The sequence below is a fragment of the Chlorocebus sabaeus genome, chromosome 2 (genome assembly GCF_047675955.1).
Source record: "Chlorocebus sabaeus isolate Y175 chromosome 2, mChlSab1.0.hap1, whole genome shotgun sequence".
NCBI classification, from domain to species: domain Eukaryota; kingdom Metazoa; phylum Chordata; class Mammalia; order Primates; family Cercopithecidae; genus Chlorocebus; species Chlorocebus sabaeus.
Genome location: NC_132905.1, coordinates 26,921,701 through 26,940,784, shown reverse-complemented (window position 1 = coordinate 26,940,784; position 19,084 = coordinate 26,921,701). Strand labels below are relative to the sequence as shown.

The window sequence follows — 19,084 nt, the reverse complement described above, 5'->3', positions numbered from 1 at the left end:
GAGGCTGAGGCAGAATCTTGTGAACCCAGGAGGCAGATGTTGCAGTGAGCTGAGATGGCACCATTGCACTCTAGCCCAGGCAACAGTGAGACTCAGTCTCAAAAAAAGAAGTTTATTTCAGTTTGACAGATCTGTTTTTGTTTTTGTTTTTTTGCCTAATGTATGTTAAGGATCATGCCAGATCAGTTATTTTTAGTGGGATGTCAAGAAGAGCAAGTCATAGATCATCTAGAAACTTTTACTTCAGCTCTGGGAGTGAGACTGGTCAATACCGTGTGTACTTACTAAGTGCCCCCATATGTGTGTGACTAATAATAAGGGAATTCAAGGTAGAAGGCACTCACATGTATTAAATAATGGTAGTCACTACATCAGGCAATTTTGATACATGTTTTTGGACTTCTGGTGAGGAAAATGCATCATGATTAAAACCTTTCCTGGATTCAGATCAGTTTTTTTTTTTTTTTCTTTTTTTTTGTGAGACAGAGTGTGGCTCAGCCAGGCTGGAGTGCAGTGGCATGGTCATGACTCACTGCAACCTCTGTCTCCTGGGCTCAAGCCAGCCACCTCAGCTTCCCTGGTTGCTGGGACTACTGGTGTGCACCACCACGCCTGGCTAATTTTTTGTATTTTTTGGTAGAGATGGGGTTTCGCCATGTTGGCTAGGCTGGTCTTGAACTCCTGACCTCAAGTGATCTGCCCTCCTGGGCCTCCCAAAGTGCTGGGATTATAGGCATGAGCCACTGTGCCCAGCCCCTTGATTATTTTTAAATATTCTGTTTTATCTCTTCTATTGGCTGTTTAGATCTATTTTTTTTTTTAGTGTTTGTCTAGTTTTGTTTAGAGATTTTAATATGCATCCTTAATTTCTCACAGTATACCGTGAATTATTATTGTGTAATGTCACAAATAATAAAAGAACCCTATAACTGTATTTCCATTTAAATTCCCATTATTTCTGGTATCATTGTCATACTTTTTGTTTGTTTTATTTTTGTTTTTGTTTTTGAGACGAAGGCTCGCTCTGTCACCAGGCTGGAGTGCAGTGGCTCGATCTCACTGCACTGCTTGATCTCATTGCTTGATCTCGCCGCAGTCGCTCACTGCAGTTGCACCCCCACCTCCCAGGTTCAAGCAATTCCCCTGCCTCAGCGTCCCAGGTAGCTGGGACTACAGGCACACACTACCACGCCAGCTAATTTTTTGTATTTTAGTAGAGATGAGGTTTCACTGTGTTGGCCAGGATAGTCTCGATCTCCTGACCTTGTGATCCACCCTCCTTGGCCTCCCAAAGTGCTGGGATTACAGGAGTGAGCCACTGCGCCTGGCCCATTGTGATACTTTTTAACCTTCTTTAAAGGTTAAAGGATCCTTCTTTAAAGGATCCCAGCTTTTGCTGTCTGTTGTTCGGTGTCTCAATTTCATATATTTCAAACAGTTTGATAGTTATTTATGGTAGGAGAGGAAGTTCAATATCTTTAATTCTGTCTAGGGCAGAACTGATAGTCCCAATTGGTGTCTGTCTTTCTTTTTTTTTTCTGAGACAAGGCCTCGCTATGTTGCCCAGGCTGGAGTGCAGTGGTGCGATCATGGTGCACTGTAGCCTCAAACTCCTGGACTCAGGTGATCCTTCACCTCAGCCCCCCAAGTAGCTGGGAGTACAGTCACATGCCACCATGCCTAGCTAATTTTTTTTTTTTTTTTAATATTTGTAGAGACAGGGTGTTGCCATGTTGCCCAGGCTTGTCTCAAACTCCTCGGGTCAAGCCATCCTCCTACCTCTGCCACCCAAAGTGCTGGGATTACAGATGTGAACCACTGTGCCCAGCCTCCAATTGATGTCTTTTTTTGTTGTTTGTTTGACATGGAGTCTTACTGTCATATAGGCTGGAGTGCAGTTTTGCAGTCTCAGCTCACTGCAACCTCCGCCTCCTAGGTTCAAGCGATCTTCTGGCCTCAGTCTCCCAAGTAGCTGGAACTACAGGCATTCTCCACCACGCCTGGCTGATTTTTGTATTTTTTGGTAGCGACAGGGTTTTGCCATGTTGGCCAGGCTGGTCCCGAACTCTTGACCTCAGGTGATCCACCCACCTTGGCCTCCCAAAGTGCTGGGATTATAGGCTGAGCCACCCCTCTTGGCTGCAATTGGTATCTTTCAATCCATTTCGATTGTTATTCTTTTTGATGCTCAAAATGTTCCATTTTTGCCAATGGGCCAAACTGTGTGTGTGTGTGTGTGTGTGTGTGAACATCTATTCATTTACACGTTAGGTACAACTGTTAACTGTTACACGTTAGTTAAACTGTTTTTCAGTTTAACTGTAGAGTTAAATAGTTACTAGGCTGGCCATAAAGCCTGAAGTATGGCTGGGCGCGGTGACTCAAGCCTGTAATCCCAGCACTTTGGGAGGCTGAGACAGGCGGATCTCGAGGTCAGGAGATCAAGACCATCCTGGCTAACACGGTGAAACCCCGTCTCTACTAAAAATATAAAACATAAAAAACTAGCCGGGCGAGGTGGCGGGCGCCTGTAGTCCCAGCTACTCGGGAGGCTAAGGCAGGAGAATGGCGTAAACCCGGGAGGCGGAGCTTGCAGTGAGCTGAAATCCGGCTACCGCACTCCAGCCTGGGTGACAGAGCCAGACTCCGTCTCCAAAAAAAAAAAAAAAAAAAAGCCTGAAGTATTTACCAACTTATCCTTTACAGAAAAAGTTTGCTGATCCCAGCTATATGAGATCCAGCTTACTTAAATTTTTTCCTAACAACCAGCTCTCCGTTTCTGCCCAATGTTTTCTTCCTGTGTGTGACTCTGTTAAAGAAACAGACTTTTCCTCATGATTTCACTCTTATAAACCCTAAAGGTGAATGTACCTCCTGATAAAATTAGTTCTTCTCAAAAGTAAGAGTATATGCATCAGAGTCAGTTAACCCAAGCTTTTAATTCTGGCTCCACCTCTCTGAAAAGGGAGTTATGAAGCCTACCTCACTGAATCATTGTAAGAAGAAAGTGAAATTACAGTATGCCCCTCAAAGGAAATGGTAGCTATTATCGTTCTTACACTGAAAAGGTTTGCTTCTATTTATACTTTGTTTAGGTGAGTTCAGACAGTGCCTAGCACAGACACTGTATTCGCGGTGCCTTTTGTAGTGATGCTTTGTATTACTGTTCTGGTTTTCGGTGATGTCTTTAGAGGCCCTGGGGAGAAAGAGCAAATTGACTAGAGGTTTTATATTGTGAGGTATAGGAGATAACATTGGAATAGTAATGTTGACCTTTGGCAGGATTTGAATGCAGGATGAAAAGTTTCTCCTGAAGGTTTTCAAACTTTAGTGGAACCACAGGATTCAGTGTAGGGGGGTCATGGATGAATGAGGTGCTCCCACTTCATCCAGAGCATGTCTTTTGATCTGTGTCGTGATGTGGAGTTCTGTAGGAGATTTAGGTTGAAGACATACCCCCAAAACTATTCTCTGCCATCATCACAAGTTTGCGGAATGTTGGTTAGGGCTGAAGATGTAGATTGAGAGGCATCCGGACAGCTGCCATGCAGTGTGACTTGGGTTAATTACATGATTGGGCTGGCTGTGGCTTTATGTTTGCAATACAGACGCTGAAGTCAGAGAGCTTGGCTTCAAGGTGTTAACTTCAAAACTTCACACCGGAGTCACCTATGCAGCTTCCTTAACCTTTCAAAATGTTTGTTCTGTCATCAGTAAGATGGAGACAATAATACTAAGTTTACAGGTAATGTGTGCGGGGTCGTTAGCACGTTGATGGCATGTGGTAATATGTAGTATTAACCTTATGATTAGCATGACTATATATAAATAGTAGTAGCAGTTGGTACACATTGATTGACATTGTTTTTTCAGACTGTCATCCCCACTGCTTAGCATACCTCTGACACACAGGTGTCTAACACATATTTGAACTGTAAAACTTCAGCTCAATCAAAATGGGAGCTCTCTAAATGTGCCTGCTAATCAGAAAATAAATGGGTTAATCACATACTGCATTCTAATTGCTTATGAAATGTGCTGTGTTGATTAGGTGGTGTATGCATTATAAGTAATGGAAGAAAGGGAGTTATATGGATGTTTCAGAGCTGTTGAATTTCCTCATTAGATGTGCAAACTACATAAATCCATTGAGAGAAAGTCTTCATTACTATCACTTCCGTGTAGTGGTGCACGTCCTGCTCAGCCGTTGCTGCCTTCAGCTCAGTAGAGAGAACTCCCTGGGCTCCACTGGATACACTGTTGATTGTTCTCACAGATTGATCTTTGGAGAGATTTTGGTTATTATCTCACAAGAGGTTTCAGCAGCGAAACTGGGAGAAATGGGGTTTACTGAGAATAGAAACTATGGAGACAGCAGTGTGGAATGAGAGTTGAAATTAGTTGTTAAAAAGATTACAGGCCTGTAATCTCAGCACTTTGGGAGGCTGAGGTCGGTGGATCCCTTGAGGTCAGGAGTTCGAGACCAGCCTGGCCAACATGGCAAAACCCTGTCTCTATTAAAAATACAAAAGTTAGCCAGACGTGGTGGGCATGCCTATAATCCCAGCTACTCGGGAGGCCGAGGCAGGAGAATCACTTGAACCCAGAGGCAGAGGTTGCAGTGAGCCGAGATCGTGCTGCTACACTCCAGCCTGGGTGATAGAGGGAGACCCTGTCTCAAAAAAAAAAAAAAAGGCCAGTCACGGTGCCTCACATATGTAATCCCAGCACTTTGGGAGGCCAAGGCGTGTGGATCACGAGGTCAGGAGATCAAGACCATCCTGGCTAATACAGTGAAACCCCGTCTCTATTAAAAATACAAAAAAATTAGCTAGGTGTGGTGGCGGACACCTGTAGTCCCAGCTACTTGGGAGGCCAAGGCAGGAAAATGGTGTGAACCTGGGAGGCAGAGCTTAAAGTGGGCCGAGATCACACGACTGCACTCCAGCATGGGTGATAGAGTGAGATTCCGTCTCAAAAAAAAAAAAAGAGTGAGCATTTTTCATTTGAGTTATATTTATATAAAACAAGCATATCAGAATGGTGATTTTATGGATATCATTGTTTAGCTTTTTACAAGATTAAGAACATGCTGGGCACAGTGGCTCATGCCTGTAATTCCAGCACTTTGGGAGGCTGGGGTGGGAGGATCATTTGAGGCCAGGAGTTCGAGACCAGCCTGGGCAACATAGTGAGACCCCCCCCCTCTTCCCGCCCAATTTCTGCAAAAAATGAAAGAAATTAGCTGGGCATGGTGGCATGCACCTCTAGTCCTAGCTACTTAGGTGGCTGAGGCAGGAAGGCAGGGAGATCGCTTGAGCCCAGGAGTTTAAGGCTGCAGTTAGCTGTGATGGCACCAGTGCGCTTCAACCTGGGCAACAAAGCAAGACCCTGTCTCAAAAAAAACAAATTATTTTTAAAAAATGCATCCCTTATAAAGTGTTGTGAGCACTAAATGAGATAATAAGTATAAAATGCTTAGCATAGTGCCTGGCACATGACGAGTGCATATAGTAGTAAGTATATTTGTTTGTGGCTCAAGCACTCAGTTCATTCCTGGGGAGAGCAGAGAATGAGGCAATCTTTCATGTAGTGATCATTTATGGAGCCTCTGCTGTGTGCCAGACATTGTGCTAAATGCAGAGAAGACAAGAGAGCTCATTATCCAATGAGAGTACGGTAATATAGTGCTGAGTGCAAAGAGGCAGATAGGCTCTTTGTGGAAAGTACCATGGGAGTCCAGCAGAGGGAGCCGGCACTCACACTGTCTGCCAAATCTTGCACAGTGGGTGTTGCCATCTGTGCTGGCTGGTGCAGGCTTCATTTGGTCATTCAGCAAATATGTAGTGAGTTTCTGCTATGCACTAGGTATAGTGCTAGGCACTGGGGATTTACTCTTGAACCATAAAGAGGGAGATGGCCCCTGCACTCTTAAGAATATATTGTCTAATAGCTGAGATAGGCGTTAGTCATGTAATCAAATACATGCATGAATATTTGTAACAGTGGTAAGTTTTATGCAGGTGAAATATGTGCTGTTATAAATAGGGGACTTTTACAGGGATAGAATAGGGTACTTTGATTTGCCAGGAAAGGCTTTCCTGAGGAAATCTCCGAATTTAGATCTCATTCTGGGCTGGGTGTGTTGGCTCACACCTGTAATACTAGTACTTTGGAAGGCTGAGGTGGGAGGATTGCCTGAAGCCAGGAGTCTGAAAACAGCCTGGACAACAAAATGAGACCCTGTCTCTATAAAAAGTAAAAAAAAATTATCTGACATAGTGGTGTGTGCCTATAGTCCCAACCACTCAGAAGGCTGAGGACGGAGGATTGCTGGAGCCCAGGAGTTGGAGGCTACAGTGAGCTACGATCACGCCACTGCACTCCAGCCTGTGTGAGAGGGCAAGACCCTGTCTCAAAACAAACAAAAACAAAACAAACCCCAAACCCAAAACTCAAACCTCTCTACATCACCCTAATCTCACTCTACTTCTTAAGGGCAGGGACTTTGTCCATTTTATTTGTTGTGTATCCCCAGTTCCTAGAACAGCACCTGGCATGTGGTAGGCACTGGAGTGAAGGAAGATAAGATGGATCTGAATTCTAAAGGGAGAGGAGGAGTTAACTGTGAGACGAAGGAGGGAAGGGACTTCAGGCAGAGGGAACAGTGGAGGATAGAGAGCAGGTTACATTTGAGATTGAAAGGAGGAGGTGTGTGGAACAGAGTGGGAGGGAGGGAGATGAGTGAGGCAGGCTGGGGCCAAGCCACAGTGCCTTGGCCCACACAGGAAGAGTTCTGATCTGTTTCCAATGAGCAGTAGATTTTAAATAGCTAGTATCGTGATTCAACTTGCATTTTGGAAAGATTTCTCTCTTGCTTTTTGGGAGACAGACCATAGCAGGGGGCTACAGGGCAAGATTGAATGCAGGAGGGGTGCAAAAGATAACACCTGGCCTTTCTGCTTCTGCTGCATGGATGGGTGGTTGGGCCATTCCATAAGATAGCAACACAGGAAGAGAATGGGATTTGTCTGGGAAAGATCACGAATTTGTTCTTTACCATGGTGAGCTTGAAATACCTTTGAGTCATGTAAGTGACTATTGAGAGAGTCTGGGCTGGAGTTAGGGATCTGAGAATTATCTGCATAGAAGTTTAGGATGAAGCCATGGGCACGGATGGAATGGCCTAGGGAGACAGGGGGTGGTGGGATGAGAGCCCAGCCTAGGAGTTGAGAAACAGCAGGAGAGCTTGAAACTGAGGGAGGAGCTGCCAGAGAAGTAGGAGACCCAGGACGGGTGCGGTGGTATCCCAGAAGGCTACGGGCGCACATGTTTCCCAGTGAGGATGTGATCGGTCTGTCCATCGTTGAGGAGTGAGCACTGGAAAATATCCTCTGCTTTGACAATCTGGAGGTTGCCACTGGTGTGCTGGGGACAGAAGCCAAAGTGGAGTGAGTGGAAGTGAGGACATGAAGACTGGAGCAGTATGGCTGTGTGGGAAGAGAGAAAGTGGCACTGGAGGGGAGAGAAGGGTTGAGGGAAGTTGTTGTTTGAAAGTGTTGCTCTTGTCGCCCAGGCTAGCGTGCAGTGGCTCGATCTCGGTTGACTGCAACCTCCGCCTCCCGGGTTTAAGCGATTCTCCTGTCTCAGCCTCCCAACTAGCTGGGACTACAGGCACGCACCCCCACGCCTGGCTAATATTTGTAGTTTTAGTAGAGATGGAGTTTCACTATGTTGGTCAGGCTGGTCTCGAACTCCTGACCTCAGGTGATCCACCCACCTCAGCCTCCCAAAGTGCTGGGATTATAGCTATCATGCCTGGTCAGGAAGTATTTTAAAATAAGTCTTGAGTTTTGTTAATACGTTATAGGAGAAGTTGAATTGATGAGGTAATGGGCTTCCAGATGGAGAGAACAGGGTGTGCAAAGCCTGGAGGCTTCCAAGTGCTTGTTGTGCTTTGGGGCAGTGAGGTGCTTTTGCAGCTGGAGCAGAGGTGGGTGGGGAAGTGCGGGAAGAAGCACCTGGGGAAAAGTGGGCCCGGTTAGAAAGGGTCTGGTATGGGGCCCCAGCCAGTGTGTGCCTGGGCAGCGCATCGCAGTAACAAAGTCTGAAGAGATTACAAAGCACAGTCTGAGAGGCAGCGAGAGTAGCGGGGAGCTGTTTATGGAGGAAATAGGGGAGGGGAGGGCAGATGAGAGAGATTTGCTGTCTTTTCTGTAGGACTCCATGTTTGATTCGGTTCAGAGAGTTGTAGGGGAAAACCTACGATGGAAGAAATCACTGCTGTTCTTTTTTGCTCAAGAGGGTGTTTGATTAATTGGAGTATTAGCACAGAAAGTTGGAAGCAAGCAGATTGGGGGTGGACATTTAGGGGGCAGTTTTCAGCCTTCAGTGGGGAAGATGAGTCTAGAACGTTGGAGGGCAGCTGGAGTCAAAGTTTCCAGTCCCTCGAGAGTGGCTGGCTGAAGCCTCAGCACTGGGTGGGCTCGCTGAGCAGGCTGAGCAGTTCTGGGAGGTCTCCCTGCTTCTGCTGCTCTGTGAACTCTGCTGTCAACATCTTGGGCTTTGAAGCCACTGAACGCTGGACCGGTTTACCTTGATTTGCCTTTGCAAAGTGTGGGAATGATGCTTGTCTTACTCCAGAATAGATTGCTTTTAGTGGGCTCTTGAGAAGTAGAGGTTTTATAGCTCAGACACCAGAGCCAGGCTATTCTGGAGCCAGGGAATTCTAGTTCCCCTAGTTAAAAGCTGAGTGACTTTGGACAGGTTACTTTGCCTTTCTAATGCCTCAGTTTTCTTATCTGTAAACTTAAGGTAATAAGAATGCCCGATGCATGAGATAGATTGGGGATTAAATGGAAAATGCACATAAAGCACTTGGAACAGCTTTTGACACATTTTAAGTGCTCAGAAGGAGGTAATGGTAGAGGTAGAAGTAACCGTAGTCATTGTTTTGGGGTCTCCAGTGTTGTTCCATTGTTACAGCACCAGATGGCGACAAAGCACACGTTTTCAGCTTCCTCGCATTCCACTGCTAGGGCTCTTTGAGTAGCTTTACTTGTTCTCTTCAGATCCCTAATTGATGCAAAAAAAAAAAAAAAAAAAATTCATTCATAAAATTAAAAAAAAAAGTTTTGGTTGGAGTAGCATGTACACACAGTAAAACATTGGACAATACAAAATAGCTGTTAGTGAAAGGCAGCGTGCTGCCCCTGCCCTCCACCCTGTCCTACTCTCCAGGAGCACCCCCTACTTTTTTTTTTGGCGGGAGAGAAGGAGTCTCTGTCGTCCAGGCTGGAGTGTGGTGGCACGATCTCGGCTCACTGCAACCTCCGCCTCCTGGGTTCAAGTGACTCTCCTGCCTCAGCCTCCTGAGTAGCTGGAACTACAGACAAGTGCCACCGCGCCTAGCATCCCCCTTTTTTTTTTTTTTTTTGAGACAGAGTCTCACTTTCTCGCCCAGGCTGGAGTGCAGTGGTGTGATCTTGGCTCATTGCAAGCTCCACCTCCCAGGTTCACGCTTCTACCTCAGCCTCCCGAGTAATTGGGACTACAGGTGCCCGCCACCATGCCTGGCTAATTTTGTTTTTGTATTTTTAGTAGAGATGGGGTTTCACTGTGTTAGCTAGGATGGTCTTGATCTCCTGACCTCGTGATCCGCCCGCCTTGGCCTCCCAAAGTGCTGAGATTACAGGTGTGCGCCACCGTGCCCAGCCTTTTTCTTTTTTTTGAGACAGGTTGTTGCCCTGCCACCCATGCCAGACTGCAGTGGTGCAATCACAGCTCACCGCAGCCTCAAACAATTCTTCAGCCTCACCTTCCTAAAGTTTTAGAATTATAGGCGTGAGCCACTGTGCCCAACCAGCACCCACTTTTAACTGTTACTATTACCACATCTTTTTGAATAGCTGAATTTTATATTACTTCAACCAAAATATTGGTAGTCTAATGGTTTGATACTGTTTCTTGGAGTCGAGGAGAGTCGCAGTACCAGGAGTTTGGGGGTTTTGTGATGTGCTTCCTCTGTGCCAGTCACTGTGATGGGCATTCGGCAAAGTCCCTGATCTTGGGCCACTAGTCACTGGGGGAACTAGTAAGTACGGTGTGGTATGTGCTTTGGGGGAGCACTTGAGAGGGTGGATACCTGGCCTCTTCTGGGAGGACTGTCTGGAAGAGGTGAACATCTGAGCAGAGTTGAAGGTAGGGCCTGGTTTGGCTGGCAGGAAGGACAAGGAAAAGGTGCTCCCGGCAGGGTGGGTAGCAGCGTCAAATGTGAAATGGCGAGAGCGTGGTATAGCTGCAGGAGGCTGGAGGGTAAGATTTTGGAGTTGGAATTAGGGCTATGGTGATGAAGGCAGCATGGAGAGGGAGGGTCAGTCATGAGGGCCTTTCATGCTGTGTCAGAAGTTGGATCTTGTTGAGAAAAATAGGGAACCACTGGAGGGTTTTAAAGGTAGAGCAACACGGTTACACTTGTATTTTGTGAAGATCAGTCTTGAAGCAGTGTGCAGAATGGATTGCATGGCTTTAGACCACTTAGGAGATTACTGGGACAATCTAGGTGAGAAAGGCCAAGGGCCTGCCCTAAGGCAGTGACAGAAACCAGAGGCGGGACTGGGCCTGAGAAATGAAAAAGAGGTAGACTTGATAGTCTTGGAGGGGTAGGGAAAAGTCAAGGATGGTTCCCAGATTTCTGGTTTGGGTTGCTGGATGCATGGCGTTACCTGTGCATGAGCTGGGAAGTCCTGGTGAAGAAATAGAAAGTTTTAAGCTCATTTTATTTTTTATTTTTATTTTTTGGGGGACTGAGTCTCACTTTGTCTCCCAGGCTGGAGTGTAGTGGCATGAGCATGACTCACTGCAGCCTCAACTTCAAGCAGTCCTCCTACCTCAGCCTCCCAGGTAGCTGGGACCACAGGCACCCGCCACCTGCTCAGCTAATGTTTGAATTTTTTGTGGAGATGGGATCTTACCATGTTACCCAGGCTGTTCTCGAACTCCTGAGCTCAAGCGGTCCTCCTGCCTCAGCCTCCCAAAGGCCTGGGATTACAGATGTGAGCCACTGCACCCAGCCTTAAGCTCATTTTACATTTATTGAGCCTGACTTGGCCTTGGTGACATCTAAGTGGAGATGCCAGTACAGTTGGAATCAGAAGAGACTTTGTCACCTTCATCAGATTACTTACCAATTTCAAGCCCCAGTTTCTTTTTCAGGTAAATGGGGATAGTGATAATCTCTACCAAAGGGTCGTTATGTCATTAAAACGAAGAGCTTCATAAATACCCAGCACAGGCCATGGCCAGACAGGTGATTCGGGAAGTGGTTTCCTTCTTTCCTTTCTAAGATTCAGAAGGACTCAAGTGCCTTTAGACTTATTGCTGTTTGTTTGTACGAAGTCAGCAATTTTGAGTAAAACCGTGTCCTATGGAAAGTAACTACTTAAAAACTAAATTCATGTAGCTCCTTCTTCAAGCCATCTATAATGACTTCGAATGTTATCTAAAAATGCCTTTGCTTTTCCTGGTTCACTACATGTATCACCACTTAACACTGACTTTTCCCTGCTGTGTAGAAAGCATGTACCTACATCAGATCTAACCTTGATCCCAGCAATGTGGATTCCCTCTTCTACGCCGCCCAGGCCAGCCAGGCCCTCTCAGGATGTGAGGTGAGTCTGGGTTCCTACACTGACAATGACTTTTAACTATTTAAAAAAAAAAAAAAAAATAGTGCATTTTTAAAGGGGAAGGGTCATGTCAAAAATCCTTTTTTTAACAATGAGAGTCCATTGTTGCGGAGAGTCCGTTGCTTTTCCTTAAGAAAGTGTAGTTTATGTTTCTTCTAAGTTTTTACTTTTCAAGGGTTTTAAATAACCTTTTCATATAGTTTTTGCCTTTCTTCTGGGAGATCTTGATTTTTTCCTTTCCATCTCCCTTTAACATTTAAAACTGTTCAAAGTGTACCCCTACATGAAGTTTCTGGAAAGTCATTTTATTGAACACAGGAGAACCGTATAAGTAGGTAATTTGTCAGCATCTTTTCAGATGGGGGTGTCGTACCGAGGTTTTACAAACATTTCATCCTGGTATCTGGGGATTAGAGGGGAATCAGCATACATGAGGCGGAGGTGACTTTGGCAGCTGCTCTGCATCCTGTCTTTGCCATGCCTGCCACAAATTGCCAAGACCTGTTCTAAAACTCTGTGTCTGCCAATTCTTTCTTAGATCTCTATTTCAAATGAGACCAAAGATCTGCTTCTGGCAGCTGTCAGTGAGGACTCATCTGTTACCCAGATCTACCATGCAGTTGCAGCTCTAAGCGGCTTTGGCCTTCCTTTGGCATCCCAAGAAGCACTCAGTGCCCTTACTGCTCGTCTCAGCAAGGAGGAGACTGTGCTGGCGTGAGTTGTCATCTTGAGCACTTCTCAGGCTTCATTTGTCTCGGGCCCTATCCTAAGAGGGCTCATTCATTGGATCAGCAAATACTTCCTGGGCAAGTACTTCAGTAAATACTTCTGTGTGCCAGGTGCTGTGTAAGGTACCGCAGGCATGATTGCACGAAGGCAGGTAAGGTCCCTGTTCTCGTGGAGCTCACATGGACGCAGTCTTCTGCACGCCTTGCAAACAGAAGGCAAGTGCTGAGCCAGAGCATCAGCACGCCATCACCTAGAGATCCAGCTGCCTTGTGAGGCTGGAGGGCTAGAGCAAGGGCAGATAACTCAGAAGGAGCCATGTGCATGTTTTGTTGAGGCTTGGCCAGGGCAGGATGGCATGTTGGCAGTGGAGCCTCTGCAAAGTGCTGGCTCCAGGATCCCTGGAAGTTGTGAGAGGTAGCATCTGGTGGGAGAGGTGGTTGCTCAGAGGGTGGAGTGTTCTAGGAATCAGACTCTACTACTCTGCAAAAAGCTTAGATGAAGGAGAAGCACCTTACCTGTTTGTTATAAATGGAAATGTTATAACTCCAGGGTGTTTTTTGCTAAGCTCTTAAGTGATAATATATGTAGTTTCAAATTTTTATTTATTTAGAGACAGGATCTCACTCTGTCACCCAGGCTGAAGTGCAATGGTATGATCACAACTCACTGCAGCCTTGAAATCTGGGCTCAAGTGACCCTCCTGCCTCAGCCTCCCGAGTAGCTGGACTACAGGTGCAAACTACCCCGCCTGGCTAATTTTTTTTTTTTTTTTTTTTTTTTGAGACGGAGTCTTACCCTGTTACCCAGGCTGGAGTGCAGTGATGTGATCTCAGCTCACTGCAACCTCCGCCTCCCGAGTTCAAGCAGTTCTCCTGCCTCAGCGTCTTCAGTGGCTAGGATTACAGTCGCGCCACCACGCCTGGCTAATTTTTGTATTTTTAGTAGAGACAGGGTTTTACTACATTGGCCAGGCTCGTCTTGAACTCCTGACCTCAAGCAATCCACCTGCCTCGGCCTCCCAAATTGCTGGGATTACAGGTGTGAGCCACCGCACCTGGCTGCCCAGCTAATTTTTTGTTTTTAGTGGAGATGGGGCCTCTCTGTGTTATCCAGGCCGGTTATGGTTTTTTTTTTTTAAAAAAAAAACACTGAAACTCCTCATTTAAAACAATAATTTTGTTGTTATTTTATTTGTGTTCACCATTTAATTGCAACCCTGAAGGAGGGTGTGGAGTACATTTCTGGAATCCTGTTCGTTGTTTAGCAAGAGTTTGGTGATATCAATTCCCCCGTTCAAAACAGTGAGATTGTTTCTCAGGTTTTTCTGTTTGTTTTTTGTGTTTTTGCTAACAATCAGATTTTTCTGTAAACTTAAAGCTTTGTTAAGGACAGGGTTCACAGGCAGTTGACATTCCTCTATGTCATCCTTACCCCCTCCTCATATTCACATGGTCAATCATCAGTGACTCTGGGGCTGACATTTTGTACACACTTTGTCCAGTGCTCGGCCCTTTTGGGCCTTTGATTTCAGGTGACATATTTTGATCTCTGCTCATAATCCCTCATGGGGAATGCTTCTCCAGTCACCATCATCTCATGCCATGATGTCACTGTTAGTGCCTGTGCCTTACTTTGATGTGACCTTCTACAAAAAGAGTTCCCATTTCCCTCCAAGCAGAAAGGAAAATCCCCTTCCTCAAAACCCCAGAACCGCAGGAAGAAGTACAAGGGAAGTACATCCACTTTGGAGTCAGACCGACTTAGATTTGAACACCAGTTATTTCCTTCCTTGCTGTGTGACTGTGGCCAAATTTCTAATTTCTCTGAGCCTCGCCTTTAAAATGAAACCCATAATTCTTACATCAGAGCACCTGACAGGATCAAGTGAGATAATAGGGTGTGAAGACCCTAGCGCAGTGCCTGGTTCTTGGTGAGCATGTAGGAAACGGAGTTCCTTTTCTGCACCATTTGTTTCTTAGGTTCCTAACAAACAGGTCCCCTTTCTCAGAGAGTTTGTTACTTCCTTCGTTGTTATTTGTATGTTAGATCATAAGCTTTTTTTTTTTTTTTTTGAGACAGTGTCTCCCTCTGTCATCTAGGCTGCAGTGCAATGTGATCATACAACCTCAAACTCTTGGGCTTGAGCAATCCTCCCACCTCCGCCTTCTGAGTAGCTGGGATTATAATCACGCGCCACCACACCCAGCCATAAGCTTTATTTGCAGTGCTTAGAGAGCCTGGCACATGGTCTGTATCCAAAGGAGTTAATAAAGGATGAAACTATACTTTTGTGTTTCTGCTGTCTTGTAGAAAGCTTATAGGTAGGAAGAACATATGCTTTAGAGTAGAAACAAGTGTGTTCAAATCCACTCTTCTACTCAACCTCTGTAACCATGAGTGGGTTGTTTAGCCCCACTAAGCCTCAGTGTTTTCATATGCAAACCTGAAGAATGGCTCATAGGGTCATTGTGAAATCCAACTGGTCGGATGCCTTATATTACTACTAATTTGCCCTATTAAAGGCAATCTGATATAAATTAGAACTCTTCTAAGTGGGCCTTCTATATTTAAATAGGCTTTTTCTAGGAAGTGAATGTTTGTAAACTTGTCTTGAATGGAAAACAAGAAAATACTTGTAAGTTTGAATGAACCATCTGAGAAGATCTCATTGTTGTCTCTCATAAATCAGTTTCTCTGAATCATCTGCTATATATTAGCAAGATAAGATCTGCTTTCTTAATGTTTGAATACAGTACTATGCTCCAGAGAAAAAGAAATTGCTGGCTGGGGAATAAGTAATTAAAGTCAGTGACAAAACTTTCTAAAACTCAGTGGATTAATTTCGTTCTAAAACTTCTGAGGTTGTTACCACACAGCACTTGCTCATTCCAAAGAGAAAAAAATGATATCTTAATTGAGAAGTTCTTTCTGGGCTATCTTAACCCCCTTTTCTGAGCACAGCATTTATCACAGGCAGATGTGTGATTTTTATCTCGTTTGGAAATTCAGGTTTCATTTTCTCAAATGTATTATTATAACAACAAGCATCCCATAGGTGTCGTTGAGTACTCTAGGGCTTGTCTCTCTGTAAATTGTGACTCTGCTGTTTTCCAACTTGTCATCTTAATGGAATTAGTTTCCCATGGAGAGAATCTAAATTGTTATGATCTTGACATAAGCAGACAGATTCTTGCTCTACATTCCTTGACACATTGACTTGGTAAGTGGAGGTTTTACACAAGGGCCCAGTCATCTCTTAGGAATTAGGAAACCATTGGGGTGGCAGTAGCAGTCGTTTAACCACCAGGGGGCCTCTCCTTTCCCCGTTTTATCCAGAAAAGCAGCATTTATGTTTTCCAAATTATCTGCTTTAAGAGAACAGAATCTAACAAGTCTTACATGTATACACCTATCATGTTCCATCTTAAAAAGTTTATCTTCCAGAATTATAGATAAAATTATACGAATAAGCCATAAAAAGGAATGAAGTGCAGATACATGCTACAACATGGACGAGCCTTGAAAACATTCTGCTGAGCGAAAGAAGCCAGACATAAAAGGATGCAGATTGTATGATTCCATTTCTATGAAACAGCAGAGTAGGCAAATCCGTAGAGCTAGAACATGGATTACTGGTTGCCGGGGGCAAAGGGGAGACACAATGGGGAGAAACTGTTCAGTGGGTTTTGTTTATCTATTTTTTTGGAGACAGGGTCTCACTCTGTCACCTAGACTGAGTGCAGTGGTGCATTCACGGCTCACTGAAGCCTTGACCTCCCTAGCTCAAGTGATCCAGCTAATGTTTAAATTTTTTGTGAAGATGAGGTCTCACTATATTGCCCAGGCTGGTTTCTAACCCCCAGGCTTAAGTGATCCTCCTGCCTCAGCCTCCCAAAGTATTGAGATTACAGGTGTGAGCCACCATGCTCAACCAGTGGGTTTTATTTTAGGCTGATGGAAATATTTGGGAACTAGACAGGTGGTGGTTGCACAACATTGTGAATATAGTAAGCATCCCTGCATTGTTCACTTTAAAATCGTTAATTTTATGTGAATTTTGTTTCAATCTTTTTTTTTTCTTCTGAGCCAGGGTCTCACTCTGTTGCTCAGGCTGGAGTGCAGTGGCTCACTGCAACCTCTGCATCTTGGGCTCAAGCGATCCTCCCACCTCAGCCTCCCAAGTAGTTGGGACTACAAGCACACGCCACCATACCTGGCTCATTTTCAGTATTTTAAGTAGAGATGGGGTTTCACCATGTTGCCCAAGCTGGTCTTGAAGTCCTGGGCTCAAGGAATTTGCCTGCTTCAGACTCCCAAAGTGCTGGGATTACAGGCGTGAGCCACTGTGCCTGGCCCAAGGTCCACGCTTCTTGCCAGTTCTGTTGCCTGGGTTGCCTTCTCAGCTGTGATGATCTTTTCTGGGTTTTGTCATACCTATCCTAACTGGATTATAAGTAAACTCCTTAAAGGCTGAGACCAACTTGTACTTCTAAAGAACAAGAGTGGGATATTTGTGAAAGTGTCCAAGTATGGGAAGGGGTGAGTAGATGAAAGAAGACTTGCCATTCATTGGGGTTCTACTCTTTACCTTCCAGAACGGTCCAGGCTCTGCAGACAGCATCCCACCTGTCCCAGCAGGCTGACCTGAGGAGCATCGTGGAGGAGATTGAGGTGTGAATCTTTTGCCAAATACATTTCCCAGCTCCTATCTTTGATACGCTGTAGAAGAGTCTTGCAGATAGCCATACATGATCTGTTAGGATCAGTTACATTGCTTCTTATATCCATGGCACACTTGTGTTCTTTGTATTAGGGTACTGTGTCCTGAGCAATATTTGTACCTATTACATAATAGATGCTCAGGACATGGTGATGGTGGTTTTTATTATTGCTCTATCCTTGCCTTTGTCCAGAATATCATGCTCCTCTGGGGCCTCTTTCATGGACTGCCTGGCAGGGCTGACAAGCAGTCCTGATGGTGTTTTCACTGGATGCTTCACAGACATGTTGGTTGCCTAGTCATGTTGCCTTGGAGAGCAGTGTGTCTCTCTTTGTCTTTTGGAGCATTAAGAAATTCTGGGAAACGCCATGCTTTGTAGGTTGTATTCAGATGGATGGCCATGGACTCCATCTGTGTCACGATGCTTCCTGGGTGCACGGCAGCCTGGCCCACTGGCCTTCCACCCAAAGTAGCTGGAGCCTTCCCTGCCATGACTCCTAAGCTTGGACCTGCATACACGGGGCCAAGGAAGGAACCCTCCCAGAAGTGCAGAAGACACTGCTCTCCTTAAATGTCTGTTTGATATACTTTACTCTGCCTAAGGACCATTTTTGAGAAAGTATTAAGTGACTGAGATGGTCTTCAGATTTAGAGTGAGAGATGTCACGAAGCTGTCTGCAGTGGGGTTGACAGTGGTTCGTGCATCTCATTTCTGCTGTTACTTGACATCCAGCATGTTTCTGTTTTGTTATGGCAGGACCTTGTTGCTCGCCTGGATGAACTGGGGGGCGTGTATCTCCAGTTTGAAGAAGGACTGGAAACAACAGCGTTGTTTGTGGCTGCCACCTACAAGCTCATGGATCATGTGGGGACTGAGCCATCCATTAAGGAGGTACCCATCTAACAGTTTTCAGGCATGAAACCCGAAGGGGTCATCAGCTTTATCTGCTAAGGATAGCTTTTATTAGAGAGGAATGTTCAGATATACCTTGGGATGTTGTTACTCAGTGTCCTGGGTTAGGGATTAAGAATGAGAAATAGAAAGATGTAATGCCTGTCTTGAAGAAATGGGTTGCTAGTGAGACAGACGTGTAAACAAACCACACTTGCTTTAAATGGGGTATGTACGTGTCACGAGGTAATATCAAGGAAGCCACGTGTATTACTCCTGTTTCATCTCCCTTACTTCCCAATACCCCTTTCTGCTTGTCTCCTGAATGCTTTCCACTCTGGTGGCCCATTCACATCCTTCCCTGGGCTCATAATTGCTTCTCCTCCCTCCCCCTTATCCTCAGCAACGGCTAAATCTTAGCTAATCTTTGCTGGTGGACATAGTTCACTGAGAGGCATGTGTGTCTATCACACATCCGCCAAGAGTTCATTCTTTTTCTCAAGAGGAGGTTGTTAACCTGAAAGAACCTTTAGTTGGAATGCATGTGGGAAGTCTTTTTGAGTAGGACCATCTTTGTACCCCTTGTCTGTAAGAAGTTACCAGCCCTTAATCTAAAGTACTTAAAATACAAGCTGCTTTTATTTAAATTTTAGGAGGAGAGATTTGGGTTTTAAGTGAGAACTTTTCATTTCTTTATGCATTACGAGTTTTGTGCCAAGTTTCTTTAAGTAAATAATTATCTGTCTTGGATAATTGGAATTAATTTCATATTTTCTCCAGAGGATATGGTCAAATAAGTTATTCAAGTGTTTGCATTCTTTTTGTGTCTCTTCCTTTGTCCTAAGTGTAGCAGGTCTAGAAATATACTCCCTTTTAATTTCTGTTATGGGTGAAAGTGCAAGAGTGTGGGGTCTTGGGGTACAGATTGTTTGCCGATTGTCCTATACACAGTAAAGTAGATGAATTAATGATATTGTACATATACAACTTAAACATTTTCTTCCTTTATTTCCAAGCTGCTGCTAACCAGGTACTTGGCTGGAGTAATTTCGCTGT

At 45.0% G+C, this 19,084-nt stretch overlaps 1 protein-coding gene across 3 annotated transcripts in view; it reads left to right on the top strand.

Moving 5' to 3' along the window:
• The window catches only part of RPN2 (ribophorin II), a 60,438-nt gene that overhangs the window by 5,579 nt on the left and 35,775 nt on the right, over positions 1 to 19,084 (top strand). For all 3 annotated transcript variants that reach the window (XM_008018042.3, XM_008018029.3, XM_037982788.2), the window contains exons 3-6: positions 11,574 to 11,669; positions 12,226 to 12,401; positions 17,012 to 17,087; positions 17,894 to 18,028. In XM_008018042.3, the coding sequence (XP_008016233.2) occupies positions 11,574 to 11,669; positions 12,226 to 12,401; positions 17,012 to 17,087; positions 17,894 to 18,028 (483 nt within the window). The remainder of the gene's footprint in view (positions 1 to 11,573; positions 11,670 to 12,225; positions 12,402 to 17,011; positions 17,088 to 17,893; positions 18,029 to 19,084) is intronic.